The following is a 17,347-nucleotide window of genomic DNA, read 5'->3' as shown; positions in this document are numbered from 1 at the left end:
ACGAACACTTCGGAGGCAGAGTTTTTGCCTTCGCCTGTCGTCGGCTTTGCCTCCCCCGACCGCTACTGTGGGAGACTGCTGGAGAAGAAAGGGATGAGGCTGCAGTCAGAGGTTTTATATGCAGTGTTTGAAGACGAGAGGTGAGGAGCTGCCGCTCCAGGTCACCCCACGCCGGTGTCAGACTTATGAGGAGGTGGCGTGAGGGGTGGAGGAGCTCCGGCCCGTCTTCCGCTCGTAGTTCACCAGTCGCTGTCCTACCAGGTATCTGTTGGAGAAGTGAGGGATGAGAAAACGCAAAAGGATGTCACTTACAAAATACAACGTCGTCTCACAACGGGGGAATAAATGTGTGCAAAAAAATAGTTGTAGAAGTAGAAAGCCATGAATCCTTTGTTATTCCCCACCTGAGCAGGTGTTAGACTTGAGTTCTAACACAACTCAGATTGTTTCTGAAAAAGTTCAGAAACAATCAATCGGACTAATCGCGATGAATCAATTTTTGAAATAATGGTCAAATAATTTCTAAACTAATCGTTAAAAAAAAAAAAAAAAATCAACTAATAAAATATTTTGGCTGTAACTAAGCCAAAACTGTAAAATGTAAAAACGTATATAAATATTTTGCATTTAGGTAAAAAAAACAAACAAACAAAAACAAAAACACCTTTTTCTGTAAAAAGCCAAAACTTCCAAAGTGGCCCTTTTAGCTTCACCAGGTTTAAATTCACTAACAGAATGCCGTGATGTTGCAATTTAGGCAATAAAATGTTTGTTTTCTTATTTTAAACAGGAAATAAATCATTTGTTTATTTTTTAATCTATTTCTAACATTTTATTAAAAAAAAAAAAAAAAAAAAAGGACAGCAGGGGAGCAGGGAAAAAATCCGATTAATTGATTAATCGTCAGAATAAAATACTTGTTGATTGCCGCCCTAGAAACCTTTAGCAAGGATCTGTAAGCTGAAAGTAGTTAAACAGATATTAGATTTTACTGACTTGTCGTTTTTGATGTGCTCATAAAGTCGTTTGAACTGGCGAATCTGAAAGGACAAAAAGGCCAGCAGTATGACCACCATCAGCAGAAACGGATAGATCTTCCTCTCCACTAGTATCTGCATCTTCGGCTGCACTCCTGGAAAAAAACAAACAGAGAATGAGGAATGGAAATGACTGGAGCACATGCAGAAATGATGAGAGCAGTTCACTTAATAAAGCACCGAGCAAAGAGGGGGAAAACTCAGTCACTGGGGATTTACTAGCTGGGACTCTGTTGTCATTTATGTATCACATTTAGCTGTTGAGGAAACAAAAATCTTCCCAAAAGGCAATCTGAACTTTTTATTTATTTATTTATTTTTTTTATCGACAGCGCTTTCTGAAATCTTTATAGTTTCCTCAAACACTATTGTAGAGAAATCTGTTGAAACGGTTAAGACATGGGAGATAAACATCCAGAGCTGTCCTCACCCAGCAGTGGTGTGAGGCCTTTAGAGACGATGTAGGGAACACAGAGCAACAGCAGCAGGAGGCAAATGACGGGGGCGGCCAACCGCCGCACGATGAAGTGAAGGTCGATGTTTCTGATGCCGTTGGCGTACACCTGCGAGGAGGAGTGAGGAAATGCTTAGGGGATTCCAAAACTTTTTTTTTATTTTTTATTTTTTACAGACAAACAAGCGAGGATAATTTTGGAATCCCTTTGTTTTCTGCTGGATCCAAAACTAGCAACAATAACAAGGAATTAGTTTTATAATCTACATATAAGAATTTGAATGAGCTCCTCTCGAAATCTGGATGGGCAGAAATCGAAAACAAACCGGTCATACCTTGAAGAAAAAGAGGACTCTCTATCAACATGGAAAAGTCAGGATTGTAATTATAATAATAAGAAGAAATTGGAATAAATTCCAGAGAGTTTGCATCTTTCTGTAGGATTCCACTGCAAATACCAAAACTTAAAATTCAAGATGGCTGGCTGCCGATATCTTAACCTATAGTCATTCTTAACTTCCTGGAGGGAGATGCTTCAAATACAGTTTAAACAATTGTCAAATCACCACACAGTTAAAAAATCAGATGTTAATCATTAATAAATGTTGATGCATACAACACAGGGTGCATAGTTCTAAAGCACATCTCTAAATAAGAGGCTTTAAACGTTTTGGCTTCTTGCACAGAGTATTCAAACGTCCCCGTTTCCGTTTTCTCCTTTCTGATTGGCCGGAAGTGAGACTGACCTGCTCTATGACCGCTTTGAGCCGCCACTGGGGGCCCATCAGTGTTATGGCAGCGATGATTTTTGCATGAAGGACTCCCAGGGCCCAGTCCTGCAGCACAACAAGAAGCCTTTCAAGACATATTTAAAGACATGAAGGCATATTTTTAAAAACATTTTTAACTTTATTCCAGTTCTCTGGTGTAAACATGATGATTTTTCTACAGAGCATAAAAAAAGAAGAAGCTGGTGGCAGGCTGAGATGTTTAAAACTCTGGAGTTAGTTTGCTCCAGGTCTGTTTAATTTAAGGCAATAAAAGCTGTAAAAAGACAGAGCTTCGACACTAATAAAACACTGAATTAGTCCGTCAGTTTCAGTAGGTCAAACGTGTAGAGCTCATACTTTCCACACACAAAAAAAAGAAGAAATCCATAAAGATGAGTTCCTTCTCGCTTTTTAATTAAACATTTTAATATCACCAGGCGGAGTTATTAAGCGCTGTAGTAAAGGTGCTGTTTAATTCCTTCTTTCCAGCACTGCTGGTGCAGATGAGAGATTATGTGACTGGGATTATGAAGCATTCACAAACAACATTCAGAAACGCAGCTGTTGACATTAGGACTTTTTTTTTCTTTTTCCTTTTTTTGCTGGGATTTTGAGATAAATATTCTAATTTGTGAAGGTAAACTTTATTCTTATACCGCTATCCTGACAAAGTATTAATATTAACTGGAGGAAAAACAAGAGTTGTTTCTAGAGGTTGTAGAAAACCAATCCAGTTCTTTTCTGGCATCAGTTAGGAAGCAGCTGTAGAAAAGTTCACATTTATCACCCACATTTTATAAGCCTCAAACCTGGTAAAGTGGACAACTAGTCACTCAGCAAACAAGAAGGAAAAATTATGCGAGACAGTAACTATCAGGAGGAATTCATGTTAAGCTCTATTGCAGTTCCATAAAAAAAAAAACAAAAAAAACAAAACAGCATTAAAATCCAACAAAAACTGACAAGTTATGTGAAAATGACCAAATGAGGCAAAAAACACTGAAATAAAATGATAAAAATGATTACACACTCTGATCCCACCGTGTATCTTACTGCATATTCCTACCTGCCATGGGTAGAAGAGAGGCGTCTGGTCCATTGGGACTCTGAGAGGAGCAACGATGACCAGGTCAAACAGCAGGCCCAGCAGCAGGGGGATGACCCCGGCTAACATCACGGCCACCACCACCGTCTTAAAGATCTGCCAAACGAAAACAGTCCAGATTTCACTCGCCGGAGGTTTTCACCGTCGGGCCGCAGCGGAGGCGGGACGTTACCATGAGCGTCCACTCTTGGACTTTGAGCAGGATGACCATCCTGCCCTGCGGCATCCAGGACAGCAGCACGGTGGCGGCCCGGACGGACACCCAGCAGACGTACAGGCCGCTGGCTGTCGTGTACAGCTCATGGACCACTGCGCTGCCCATCCACAGAGACATGAGCCAGCGACCCACGCACACTGAGGAGGGGAACCAAGCATGAAGGACGGAGAAAGAGGAGCGGAGGGCCAACGCAGACACATAAAATGTAACAACTGGACATAAGGGCACTCTGATACCCTTTGTCTAGGGCATTTCAACGTTATCTGATGTATTCTGTGAAGGACTAAAGTGATAGGGCAGCATCTTGATGTCAAGGCGACTTGTAGATTGTAGAGACGGCTATGTGAGTTAGGGCTGCAGTTGAAAAATCACTTCATTACTTTATTATGACTGTTGATTGTAAAGAGAGTTTTCAAAAAAGGAGAGAAGGAAACATCTAGTTCAGGGTTTCCCTTCAGGAACGCCGTGTTTTAGTTTTAAAAGATGTTAAAAGTTAACAGGAAATTTAATAAAATGTTAATACGTTACACACACAACTATATAGTCTTAAGTTTTGGCTTGGAATGTAATGCTGGTCACAGTCAGAGACAACCTGATTAGGGTCCCCAAGACTGTCAGGGGCCTCCGTTAAGGTTTGAATTTGAGCATTTACTGAGGATGACAACAGTATTAAATTTGATTTAATTGTTTCAGCATAAATTAAAAGCCTTATATTGTTTAACGTTTACATTTAAGATTCAAAGGAAATGGCAAGTTTACTTTGCAAAAGTGCCAAAAATAAATCTTCGTAGTTTGGTTTGTAGCGTTACCATAGCTACAATCTGACGCTACGAGTTTAATCTTTGCATTTGTTTACAAATAATACAATAATAAAAATAATAATAATCAATTAAACTTGGTCCCTCTCTCAGATTCCACCAAATCCGTATAGATGGTGTTTTTCTACAAGAGGGGATTGAAGGGGTTAAAATATATTCTGCCTAAGGCTGTATAAAATCTTGGCCCAGCCCTGGCCACATTTAAAAGTAAAATAAATTATTTAAAAAATGGCCTAAAATGGACAATAACACGTATTTGTAAACTTAACTAAATATACTTAGGGTACCAAAATGTATGTTTAATCAACCTAAATTATCTGTGATTGCTCTAATTCCAGTGCTTTACCTGGGAGTGTAAGACAGATTAGACTCGCGAGTAAAAGAGTCACACACATGAAGACCACCAGCAGAACGATCTGAACAAGAACATATGAAAGAAAACTTTTAAAAATCAGAGCGACGTGACTGACGTTAATGTGCTGAAGTCGTCTGTGAAAAGGCACCTTGAGGAGGAAGTGTGGGGGTCGGTGGTAGGGCTGGAACGCCTGAGGGCCGACCCGCTGCAGGATGGCTTGGTGGGCGGCGTGGAGCCCGCCCCCGAGCCCCAGGTTGCGGTTGTTGTTGAGTCGATTGGGCGCGTTGTTCAGTTGGTTTGCATCGTCTTCGTGGTCCCCCAGGAGGTATGAGTGAAGGTCGCTGTTGGCAGGATGTTTATTGCCCAAACATAGAGACGCAGAGTTCAGTGTTTTTTTTATGCACCACAAATCTGGAACAAACTTCCAGAGAACTGCAAAGACGCTGAAACACTGAACTCCTTTAAATCAAGGCTAACAAAAAACATCCAACCTGGTTTGAAATATTTGATGTATATTTGCTTGATGATGACAGAATTTGGCAAAATGTTTATTGCTTGTTTCACAATTGGTCGCTGAATAATGTGTTTATAGCGTTAAGCACTCTGAGCTGCCTGAGTGATGACATGTTATACAAATAAACCTTATTTACTACTTTATATACCGAATCCTATGATAAAATAAGAGGACAAGAGAAGAACACTAACAAAAACGAAAATAATTTCAACTTCCATGTAAACCCCACAGCTCGTTCTACAAAGACAAAAGCTTAGCTTGTGTGTCAGACCTACAGCACATATCCAGCCATGAAGGTCCAGGCGTGGACAAGACGTTTGAGCCACTGCCGAGTGTGACCCTGTTCCAGTAAGGCGGGCAGGACCACCTGAAGCAGCAGCAGCTCCAGCGACAGCTCACTGACCGGCGCGTCACTGTGGAAGCCACACACCCACCAAGTCTCCCATTCACTACATAATGGTAACATCACTATTGATAACCAGTCATTTTTTACTTTACCTATGCGTGGACCGGCCAAATGAGGCTCGGTTTGAATTTGCCGCACCTGTACAGCATGACGTTGTAGGGGAGGAAGGCTGGGGAGAGCAGCTTAATGATCCTGATTGGAAGCCACAGCATCAGCAGGACGATTGAGCCGAACACCACCTGGTGGGAGCGTACACACACACACACACACACACAGGTAAAACACACACACAGCGTAACAAGCAGCAGCGTGACAAGGTTAGCACGAGGAAGAGACACAGAGAGAAAAAGAGGTCTGATCACCACCGAAGGAGATCTCTGAGTCTAAACCAGAGCGGCAGCATTTATGCAGAGATTAAATTACAAGCAGGTGGCCTTTATTTGGGATTGGTTGTAAACAGACAGGTCAAAACAGCAAACTTTGCTGGACAATAAATTGTCCCAGACGTTATTGCGATAAACGATAATGTTTGGAGAATGTTTTCAAGTAATGGTGACAATAACGCAAGAGCACGTTCTCAAAAAGTCAATAAACTTTAAATTCTTAAGAACATGTGACACTGGAACTGGAAGACATTTTAAATATCCAAAATAAATAAACAAAATAATCCATCCATAAAATGGATAATAAAAATTCATTAAACAAAAATTATCCTTCAGAAAAAAAAGGACTAATAAAAAAGAAAATAGGCAAATCATGCAAATGGAAATTATTCTGATAGTTTTAATTTATCATGCGATTAGTTGATTTATTGTTTATTGTGACAAGCTGCTGTACAGAATATCATTGAGGGGCATTAGCTTAAAGGTGGAAAGGGGGACAAATTCATATGGAAAATAATAGAACATTTTAAAGCAGATAGAATTTGTCTAGTAGAAATAGTATTATTTTGTTTCGTGAAAAGAATAAAATATGAACATTGTCCTTGAACACAAAAACATTCGCTTCCAAAATATACTTTAGATATCTGAAATGTATTTTTTGAGAACCATAAAAAAAAAAGAAAGTTTGTTGGACTTTTTTTTCTTTTTAAACTTACCACTGAGAGTGTGAATCTCCGGAGGTGTCTGTAGATTGGCAGATGAATCATCTCCTGCACTGGGTTGAAGTCTGGGTCATTCAGGTTCCGCAGGAACCACAGCACACCTGGGCGAAGAACCTGCTCACGCGCAAACCAGAAACGTATCTCAGAGGGACGCCTTTCTCAAACGCAACTCTTCACACGTGTGAGCGGGTGTGGCTTTACCTCTCTGAGCAGGAGGATGAAGGAGGCGAAGTAAAAGACGTACACCATGCCGACAAGCCAGTGGAGGAACATTGTTGTACCAGGAGCAGAGTCGAAACTCTGCTCTCTGTCCTTCAGTGTCGCATCGAACATGTCCTGCAATGAAAACGATTACTTTTTAGTTCATATAGGGATTTAGGCTAAATGGTCAAACGTTTAAATGCCGTTATTTTAACAAAAATCTTCACGCTGCCCAGGATGCAACTGAAGTAACACGGCCACAATGTTTCGTCTCTACTCGTTTGCTTTACCAGTGAACAAATGTCCAGCCACCAGCCGCAAATGAGAGGGAACAAGCCGATCTCCATGACAACCAGAAGGGAAACCTGAGAGAGAGGGGGAAAAAAAACAAACAAGCAAAGCCTTGCAATTAAAGTTTGTTTTCATATCATTAAAATGATTCAAATTGCCTTTGAGATTGAAAGCTTTGCTACAAATGAACTAAGTGTGTGTGTAGAGAGAGATGGAGGGCAAGTGCTTCCAGTGTTTTTTTTACCTTGACAACAATGTAGCAGACACCCAGCAGGCGTCTGGGCCGCTGGAACTTAATGAGGGAAGCCAAAGCCTGCAGCAGCCGCAATTAAGGACTTATACAAATGGACAAGAGAAACCTGGACTTGAAAATGTTTGAAAACTCTCCATGCTGGTACTTGCACTTCACAAGCAAAAGCATATAGAGCATAAGCTTCCGTGTGTTGATCAATTCAATGAAACCCCCAATAAAACACATTAAAGACTGTGGTTGTAATATGACAAAACATATTCAAGGCATGCAAATACATGAAAGACATTGTACGACAGGAACACTGACTCAAACTGAAATTCTTTTGGATAAATGTGAAAGATTTCAAGATTTTGTGACAATTATTTCCCAAAAAAAAAAAAAAAGTGCAGCATGAAGAGGATACATGGCAGACTATGAGAGTAGCAGCCAGGAGGATGTACCCCACTACTGTGGTGATGAGGCCGTCAAAATGTGAGGCTTTGATCTGCAGAGAGGGGAAAAAAAAAAAAAAAGATTTTTTTGACCGTCCCGTCAAGGCAGAAGTTCCTCATTGTGCATTCTGGTGAACTTACATAGTCTTCAAAGCCCAGCCCAACAACTGAGAAATGGCCGATGTGGTACGGGCAGAAAGCTGGAAGAAAATGCAGGAAGGTTCTCGTGTCAATAAAAGAGACAAAACTTTGTCAAAGCTTGTGACTCCATATAAAGACTGACTGAACTCACCAAACACCAAGATGAAGAGTGTGTTAAGAGACACCACCCAGAAGACGTGTTCCTGGAAACGGACACGAGACAAGGTTCATGTTTAATGTAATTTACACGGCTTATTTCAGCACTGAAGTTCTCGTGGAAGCCTTTCACGTTAGAACTTTTGGGCCCTTTAAAGATGTGTATTAATCTAATTTACAAGATTTTAAATTACGTGTGAAGTAGTGCAAGAAAAACAATGAACCTACCAAGAAAACAAGGGAGCCATCCAGTCCAAGCATCTGAGAAACAAATGTAGAATAAGACTAAAACTTAGCCAAACTAAAACAATGTCTGTCAAGACGTGTGTGCACCTCATTCTGGCTGCCAGAGAGCAAGAGAAAGCAAGCCGTACAGAAAGAAGCAGTTGACCTTTCAACCTCTATCGGAGAACATGTTGGATTTAGAAACATCGGCAGCCTTGAGGAAAGTTCACAGTTACCACTCTACTTTTTCTAGACGGAGGCTGCTGTTTTTCTAAAATGCTAAGACATTAAAGACGATTTAAGATGTCAGTTCTGAAATTGTTGCCTTAGTTTTCAAAGATGAGAAAAACCTTATTTTAAGCCGTCATGTTGTAGCGCCTTTGCTTTTAAGGCAGATGATAATGACTTTTCACAAGAGCAAGCAGAGAACAAAAAAATATATATAATCATTTTTAAAAGAAATGAGTTAAAACAACAATCGGAGCTCGGAAATTAGCCACAGAATCTCTGATCTCTGCATTTTCAGTAGTAATGGAGGCTATTTCTGTGCAATTTAAAAAAAGAACTTCAAATAAGATTAAATCAACGCCAGCAACCAAAAGGGGAAATAAAGATTCCTACCCTTTCCCAGGTCAGCTCCTCTGCTGCTCGGTCCCATTCCAGGGCGTTCCAGTTCAAATCTTTTGAAAAGAAGGAAGATGCTTAAAGAAGACAAGAAGTAGTACTGACAGCCTAAGAATGTTTTTTTTGTAATATTATGTATACTGTTTTAGGCACGTTGAGTTACAACTTAAATTTATCCAAAGGTAAATCTCAGAACTCCTTTGTGCTAAATTCAGCTAATCCCACTTAGCCGTACACCCAACTTGTCATCACTTTCCCAACATTTACAGAAATGCAGTAAAATCCCAATGAGCAAAAATTATTTAAAAAATGTGTTTGAGCGCTGAAACACAAGCATCGCAAAGTAGCCAGCAAAAAAAGAAATAAATAAAATTTTTTTTGATCTTTCCTCACCTTGCCCTGCATTGTTGGCATCAGCGGCATCCTCCTCCCGCCCCTCTTCCTCGTCTTCCTCATCATCTTCTTCCCCGTCATCATCCTCGTCCTCTCCGTTGTTGTCGTCCAGTTCCGCTTCGTCGCCGGCGTCCTGCTGATTGGCCCGGTCCGGCTCGTCGGCGCCGTGCTCTCCAGGGTGCCCTGCCTCATCTGCGGCAGCAGGGACGTCGGCTGCTGCCGCGGCATCAGCCGCATTCTGCACAGCAATGAATTGTTAAAAAAAATTTAATAGACGGATGAGTCGTGGCTGGTACTATATGCAGCAGATATATTCATCCTACACTGCAAAAAAATCTAACTCTTACCAAGTCTTTTTGTCAAGTTTCTAGTGTAAATATCTTAGAAAAATTGAAATACAGCAAAACAAATGGGAGCTTGTTTTAAGTCAATAATTCCTTAATGTTAATGAAAAAGTGCTAGTTCCACTGGTATTTTATTTATAACAAGACATTTTCCCATGTAATATGTGAAATAATCTGCCAATGGAGCTGGTACTTTTCCCATTAAAGTTAAAGGAATTATTGACTGAAAACAAGCTTCCATATCTTGCTGAAAAGTTATTTGTAAGTTAGTTTTGTCTTATTTCAAGTTTTGTAAAATACTCGGTAGGATTAAATTTTTTTTGTAGTGTATTTGCGTACAGAAAATATTCAGCTTCCTATTTCCACATCTGCCAGCCTCACTCTCAGATTTCCCAGTGGCGGGTTTCGATTCAACAATTCAACAAATTTTATTATTTTTTTTGTGATTTTTACCAATCATTCAGAACATATGACACACATTTTTCAGATCGGTTTGCTATTGTGGAATATTCACGTAGGAAAAACGGGGAATTAGTTGAACACATCCACATGACCGTCGCCACGTGCAGGAAAATCTGAAAAAGTAGTCGAAGTTCAGCGTGAGCGGCGCTCACCTCGTTAGCTTGTGCGGGACGGTTGGGCTGGTTTGGAACCAGAGGGGGTTGATTCGGCTCCAGCCACTGTGGGGCTCCACCGTGGACAATCTGCTCTCTAAGCCACACCAGGCTGATGAAGGCACACAGCGTGCAGGTGACCACGAAACAGCCCTGGAGGCAGTCGGCGAGCAGGTTTTGCCTGCAAAGTAAAAAATATGCTGAAATGTGCTCCATGATCCGTCTAATGAAGGGAGATTGGTGAAATGAGCAATTAGGAGGAAAATTGGTAGTTGGTTAGGACAATGGGACAGAGGGGTTTCCGTACATTTTCACCTTAAAATTCCAAATTTACTATAAAAGTAAGAAAAGAAAACTTTTTTTAAATGCATTCTTTTGGTCAAATGATTTAGAAAACTGACCTCTGCAGGTAATTTTATTTTTATATTTGAGTGTTTTTACTTGCTTTGTAAATGTTAATAAAAAAAACTATTTTTTCAGTAAGATTTCCAGTGCCGAAAGCCAGTGGCGGTTTGTGATACAGGCAGATGCCCAGGGCGGCATTAGAAAGGGATGGGTCGCCCCAAAAACTAGAAAATAAAATATTTGTAAGCTCTACTCTGAGCATGTTTGCTGCTAATTATATGCGTGCGCAGTGGAGTAATTCAGACTCAAATTCAGAAATACTTTATTGATCCCAAAGGGAAATTAATTGTTGAAAAAGAGAAATTAATGTTGAGTTAAAGTTTCTCCTACTTGCTGCTGAGAACTGGAAGTCTACATTACCTGGTTTCTGCTGGAAGAAAAGCAAAATCTGATAATTGCTTGCGTTTTAATTAGTTGGGGGTGGCAGAAGGAGGGACGTGCCCGGGGCAGCATTCCTGAAAGATCCACCACTGCTCACTGCCTTAAAACCGCCGGATCAAAAACTGTCTGAGTTTCTTTAAAGAATGGAGGAATGAATTTCATAGCTGGCTTTTGAAAGCTCAACAACACGACGGCCAGTGAAGAGCTGCAAAAACCACAAACAGGAAGACAAACTCAAGGACAGACACTTACGTGGAAAGCATATCTAAAGGCAGGGTAAGGAGAGAGCTCACGGAGCCGGTAAACAAACACTTGTAGATGCGACCTGGCAGGAAGACACAAAACGTCGGTAAGAATAAACGTGGTAAAAGCCTGTTCTGAGTTCTTCTATTTATTTGAGTTGCTTTGTTGTTGCTTGTTTTTGGGACTTACATGCGGTGAGAGGCACAACGCCTAGCCAGGCAAAGGCCACCAGAGTGTAGTGGAACCAGTATCTGATGGCCGTTCCGATGCTGGTGACCAGCCCTGCAAAGATGTCTTGGACAGGTAGACGGGACGGCATGTCGGGAGAGTAGACTGGAGGAAACAACAGATATCTGGAATGACTCGTTTAAGTTAAATGTGTCCGATGCTGATTCATCTTTTCACATTCTGACATGTTACAACCACAACTTTTCTTTTTGTTGACTGATACAAATTAGCACATAAAAACAAAATGGAAATTAATGTTTTTTTGTTGTTGTTTTTTTTTGCAACAAATAAAAATCTAAACAGTGTGGTGTGCATTTTTATCCAGCCACCTTTTGCTATATTTAGAGTTCCAAGTACAGCTGCAAGTCTTTTACAAAGTGTAGCCATAATAATTTTATTTGCAAAACAACTCGAGCTCAGTCAGGTTAGGAACACGAATTAGGAAAGTCTTTTCATTTGGCTTTAGGTCTGGACTTTGACTGGGCCATTTCAAACACATAAACATAGCCTCAATCTAAACAACTTGAGTGGCAAACTTAAAAAGTGATTTATAAATTTGTATTTGTCAAAATGTGAAAAAGTTAAATTGGTGTGAATTCTCCTGCATGGCACAGTTTTTTTGTCTTCCCTCCTTTCTTTTTACAGAATGACTCACTTGGTGTAAATGCAAACCTGTGTTTGCATAATTCACAATATTCTTTCCGACTGTGTTTCAGCCACTGCAGTAGGCTGTGAAGACAAAACACAACAGGATGAGTTCAACAGCATCATTTCTGGTATTTATTCCCAAAGTAAAGTTGCGCAGTTAATTCTAATCATAACTTCTTTGTTTAAACATTTGGAGTTTGACGTTTAATATTAGGACTTATTAAAGCAACGGCTTGACATCGAGAGCAACAGACAGTAGAGCTGAAAACACCTTCATTAGGGCGTACTAATGTTTTCACACTCATACCATTCCTGGTGGATAAACTTGATGCTGCCAGTGCAAACACAAGGGTGGTAGAGAGGTTTTTCCTGGGTTCCCTCCGAGCGACACACTCGACAAATGTCCGCTGTAAAACACACACATGGAAACATACATTTAGGAAGGTTTTGAATGTTTTTGTCAAAATTACTCCCGACACAGCATTTCTCTCTTACAGATCACCTACAATCAGCAGAAGTTCAATAAATTCATGAGTGACTTTATTGAACTTTTTTTTTTCCATAGTAAAAACACATAAATGTCTTGAACAAAAGAAAACTATAAATGATTCTGAATTTTAGAGCCAGTTTACAGGTCTAGTTCTCCCAGTTCTCTCTGACGTTGATGTTGTCTGGAGACTATAAAAGTGTTTCAATTTCTTTTTTTTTTCCCTCCATGTGCATTTAATCAGTAAGTCAGAAGAACAAAAATACTAACATAAAAAAGTCTGAAATTCAGGACTGACTTCGCAAATCCAAGACACAGTATGCCACTTTTTCCACATTTGCACAGTGTTATTACCAGTCAAGTTGTTACCATTATCATTGCTATTATTTATTATACTTGTGTCCTTTGGAGAATCAAACATTTTCTTGTCCACATCTTGAAAATGATAACAACTCGCATACTTTTGCAAGACTGCTTAGAAACTCTGCATTACCTGAAAACGCAAATCTTGAAGCCTAACAAATTGAAATATAATATTGTCAGGTGAAGAGGACAGGGCAACAGTGCCAAACTATAATCCTTGGATTACCCTTTGTAGTTCAGTGACAAAAATAAAATGCCTATAATTAGCCGGTGATGGCATTTAGAATGCCCTCGTTGGTTATCCGCAACCGACTACCAGCGTGAATGTCAATTTATTACAAGTCAGGCATAAGGGAAGCGAGTTGGGCGTTTTGAAAGATTATATAATTATGTAGTGTGTAATGTAGCATCTATGGAACACCCGAGTAGAATGATTAGAAATCAACATAAATCTATAAATGTAGCATTTTTAACTGGTACAAGTGCAGAAACTATAAAACAGTGTTACCTAATTAATGGTATGCGTAGCTAGCTTGCTACTGTACGTAACCGTCTGATAACGGTGCAACTTAATCAACGTTATCTTGAAAAACCAGAGAAACTTTGCACGGGGTTATACCAGAGTCGATTTGTATTTCGTAACTATTTGAGGGGTTTCAAGTGGAACCTTCCGGTATTTCATATCATGTTTCTAAATGCCAAACCGCAGCAACCAAACACAGCTGTTTGTATTTACAGATCTGGGCTAACAGATGGAAGCTAATTCCCGTTAGCTGCGGAGCTAACACTAATTGGCTAACGGTTTCTTAAATTTCACTCAACACTAGCCATCTCTACAGAACGCATAAAACCCTCCTTTGACTCTGTCGTTGGTTCAGACTTACACAAACCATGACGCGCGTAGCTTCAACACGAGCGGCATAAGTCGCAACACAAAATTAGATCATTTTAAGTTTGAACATTAGCTACCTTCTTCTGCGGTATCCATCTTGGCTGGCTGCTAAGCTCCACACATGCAGCCCGACGGTGGGGTGGAAAAGAGAGCCGTCAACTATCTCCGAGTAAACATTTTGGCACCGTGTTTACTTTCAAACGGCCAGAATAACATGGGTTTTAAAAAAAATCCGTACGTTTCTTGATAGTTATTCGGCTAGCAGTCAATACATACTCAAAGAGACAACACGTGATAGTACGGCTTATTCACCACTAGATGGCACCAAATAGCAATGAGACAGTTTTTTTTTTTTTTACATTACAGCATTTGTTTTTATTAAATACACACAAAGCCAACAAATTATACAAGCATTAATGAGAGTAGCACTCTCTGTTGCTGTGAGAAATGTAGCTCTCTCAACTTACCATCACCATGTTTGATTTAGAGAGTCTCGTTTTGAACACAAGATAAATCATTTCAAAAAATACATTATTTATTCCAAAGGGAAATACAAATTACTCATGTAATCTAATTTTCTTCATAGAGCAATTTTGAATAGGGATGCTGTGGGCAGCTAATTTAAAGTATATTTCTGCAAATAACAACAAAAAATTAATCTGGGAGCTTTAGGAAACACTTAATGATCTCATCAATGTGGGTGTGATTTTTGTTCTAACAACGTTTTGCCCGTTTTTCTGTGCAGATCTGAGTGAAATGTTTTGGCGTCATACACCCACACGGTGTCTATGCCTTCCCCCTCACTGCTTTCAGGGACCCATGTGGGAAAGGGGAAGCGGCAGGCGACCACCTTGGCTGAACTTGGCAGCTCATTTGCCAGCTTGACCTCCAGCTGATCCATCTGCAGTCATGAAAAAAAAAAAAAAACACAAAACATATTAGGGATTTTGAATACTAAATACAAGCAACATCTTATTTAATTTGTACCGCAATTTACACCCAGCAAGATTTTATCCCAGAGTTACAAACTCACCATTTGAGGAACTCCAAAAATAACCACATTGGAATACTGAGCAAAGCTAGCCTGCCAAAAAGGACAAAAACATTTGGGTTTTAGAGTAGAATTAAATAGTTTTACCGTGTATTTATCACACTAAATGAACACTCGGACGCGCTCCGCTAATCAGGAGCCAACCAAACCTTCCACAAATCCGAGATGTGAAAGGAGGTGGAGCGGTGGACGCCTTCTCTCCAGGCCCTGTAGCGAGAATACCAAACCAACCAAGGGTTCAGCTCCAAACCAGAAGCCTGAAATCCACACTTTGCTGCTGCGATCACCTGCAAAAAAAAAAAAAGAGAGAGAGAGAGAGAGGAGACAGTAAAGTTAGAAGTGAGCTAATTTTTATGTTTCAATAAGTCATTATTAAAGCAACAATAAAGTAGGAAATGGAATAAAATATTCCATTTCTTACTTTATTCCATAGTAGGAAATGGAATAAAGCCATCATGAGACATTGGCTTCCCGCAGGACAGAATGTAGCAATACTGAAGATAATTAAGGACAGCCATTCCATTTTTTTTTTTTTTTTTTTTTTTGTAATTTCCTAAAAGGGGATAAACCATTTTCTGGCAGGATGAGATTAGAGGGATCTGACTTCATTATGTGAGACGGTCATATTCTGCAGATTCACATACTTTATTCATGAATGAATTAAATAACTCACTGGTGAGGCTTTGAATTCTGAAAGCAAATGAAGTGAGCTATCGGTTTCCACCTGTCTGAAATGTTATTCTTTAACAGACTCGACGAAATCAACAGAAGCTATTGAAATGAATAAAGAGAAAATACCAGACCAAGTTAAATTGCTTGAATTGGCTGTTTAGTCAACAAAACATGGGGATAAATGAAAAAGTACTTTGTCTGATCAAAGTTCTCTGTTAAGTTTTTCATCTCAGGAAAACTGCTACAGTAATGGATATTGAAATAAAATCAAATGATCAGAGTGGGACATTATTCAGCATTCAAGGCTGCTATGCTTGTGATATATTTGGTGACACATGTTGCTTAATGCAGGGTAAAAAGGTATTACATGGAATAGATTTTTGTGGGTTTACAACTTAAGGTTAAAGTTTTTAGAATATCATTTGTTAATTTTTTCTTACAGGAGGCAAAATAATCAGATTATATGAATATAATTTACAATTAATTTACTCTCAAGATCTAAACATATTTACTTTGAAAAGAATGGTGATATTCTCGTTCACTGTTTAAAATTGAGAAAATATCAGAATAAACTGACTATTACAAGTCCAAATGGATTTCTAATGGTTCCCCCAGTTGGTAGAGCATTCATGATTGCATGGTGACTGTTTTAGACTAAATAATAATAATAATAATAATAAATTACCTATTTTGTATGAGTTTTAATGTTAACTTAAAAAACTAGCCAAGATTAGCTTTTTAAATGCAGCAAATGCATATTTAATTAATAAATATATGAAAATGATTATTTGAAGCCACTTTATTTGAAACTATATATTTTGACACAACTGTTGTAAATTTGAAAACAGACGAAAACAGTCTGTTTGCTGCGTGAGTTGTCCAAATTAAAATCCTGCCCAGGGCCTCAAAAAGCCTGGGAGCGCCACTGTGCATATACGCACACTTACTATCCTTCCATCTCCGCTTCCGATGTCCACCAGAGTCCCCGTTCTGGCCCGCAGCACCCTGAGGACGTTCTCCACCTGAGCCGTGGTGGCTGGAACAAACGGGAGGCAGACTCTTCTGAGGGCAGGGGCAACAAACGGAGCGGACACCGCGTAAAGAGCGACCAGCGACCCTCCAACAACCCCGGTGACGACCAGCCCGAGTCGACTTTTGCCCCGTCTCCCCTCGCTGACAGCTCCGTTACCCTGTCCAGTGTCCAGAGCCAGCTCATGTTGTGACATGATGATACCCCGCACACGCTAAAAGTCAGCTAGCGTTAGCTAACCTCCATGAACAGTGCTCAAGTGTTAGCAGATATTGAAAAATCTCACTAAGCAAAAATGCAAAAAAAAACAAACAAAAATACCTGTTATTTATCAACCCTCGGCCACTTTTAATGTCCTTATACAACCGATAAAAACTGAATTAAAACTAGTTTTTACTTCGGGATTTGTTTAGGCTCTGACTGCAAGCTGAGTGGTACACGACTGCCACCTAATGGTATGGAATAGGTTTTGCAATTAAGCCTTTATTTTCTC

At 39.8% G+C, this 17,347-nt stretch overlaps 1 protein-coding gene and 1 pseudogene across 3 annotated transcripts; both read right to left on the bottom strand.

Annotated features, from left to right (window-relative positions):
- Positions 1-100: 100 nt before the first annotated feature.
- On the bottom strand, positions 101-14,427 carry LOC103478923 (E3 ubiquitin-protein ligase MARCHF6-like; annotated as a pseudogene). The gene is made up of 26 exons (XR_014084222.1): positions 14,179-14,427; positions 12,667-12,766; positions 12,367-12,440; positions 11,673-11,816; positions 11,493-11,565; positions 10,455-10,635; positions 9,497-9,734; positions 9,101-9,159; positions 8,483-8,515; positions 8,250-8,301; positions 8,099-8,157; positions 7,930-8,010; positions 7,518-7,586; positions 7,273-7,347; positions 6,983-7,117; positions 6,776-6,895; positions 5,815-5,915; positions 5,546-5,683; positions 4,905-5,097; positions 4,748-4,817; positions 3,539-3,720; positions 3,328-3,462; positions 2,238-2,327; positions 1,468-1,600; positions 997-1,132; positions 101-265 (listed from the first exon to the last, which is right to left on the bottom strand). The product of XR_014084222.1 is annotated as an E3 ubiquitin-protein ligase MARCHF6-like (transcript).
- A 191-nt stretch (positions 14,428-14,618) lies between these two features.
- On the bottom strand, positions 14,619-17,315 carry atpsckmt (fATP synthase c subunit lysine N-methyltransferase). 2 transcript variants are annotated; one of them, XM_008433048.3, is made up of 4 exons: positions 16,766-17,315; positions 15,302-15,439; positions 15,135-15,185; positions 14,619-15,002 (listed from the first exon to the last, which is right to left on the bottom strand). In XM_008433048.3, the coding sequence occupies exons 1-4, from the start codon at positions 17,048-17,050 to the stop codon at positions 14,793-14,795; spliced, it is 684 nt and encodes a 227-aa protein (XP_008431270.1). In that variant the 5' UTR covers positions 17,051-17,315; the 3' UTR covers positions 14,619-14,792. The 2 variants fall into 2 exon arrangements, with proteins under 2 accessions (XP_008431270.1, XP_008431272.1); XM_008433050.3 differs by having other exon boundaries at positions 16,772-17,312.
- Between the last annotated feature and the right edge of the window lie 32 nt (positions 17,316-17,347).

This window comes from Poecilia reticulata, chromosome 17, assembly GCF_904066995.2.
Source record: "Poecilia reticulata chromosome 17, P_reticulata-male-v2, whole genome shotgun sequence".
NCBI classification, from domain to species: Eukaryota; Metazoa; Chordata; class Actinopteri; order Cyprinodontiformes; family Poeciliidae; genus Poecilia; species Poecilia reticulata.
Note: the sequence above shows the minus strand (reverse complement) of the source record. Positions and strands in the feature narration are given on the sequence as shown.

Bases quoted from the DNA above. Each gene is read 5' to 3' on its own strand.
- atpsckmt (XM_008433048.3), bottom strand. From the start codon at position 17,050: ATGTCACAACATGAGCTGGCTCTGGACACTGGACAGGGTAACGGAGCT. The intron at 15,440-16,765 runs GTGCGTATATGC...TTTTTTTTGCAG, and splicing joins GAGATGGAAGGATAGTAAGT to GTGATCGCAGCAGCAAAGTG. The intron at 15,186-15,301 runs GTTTGGTTGGCT...CCTTTTTGGCAG, and splicing joins ACATCTCGGATTTGTGGAAG to GCTAGCTTTGCTCAGTATTC.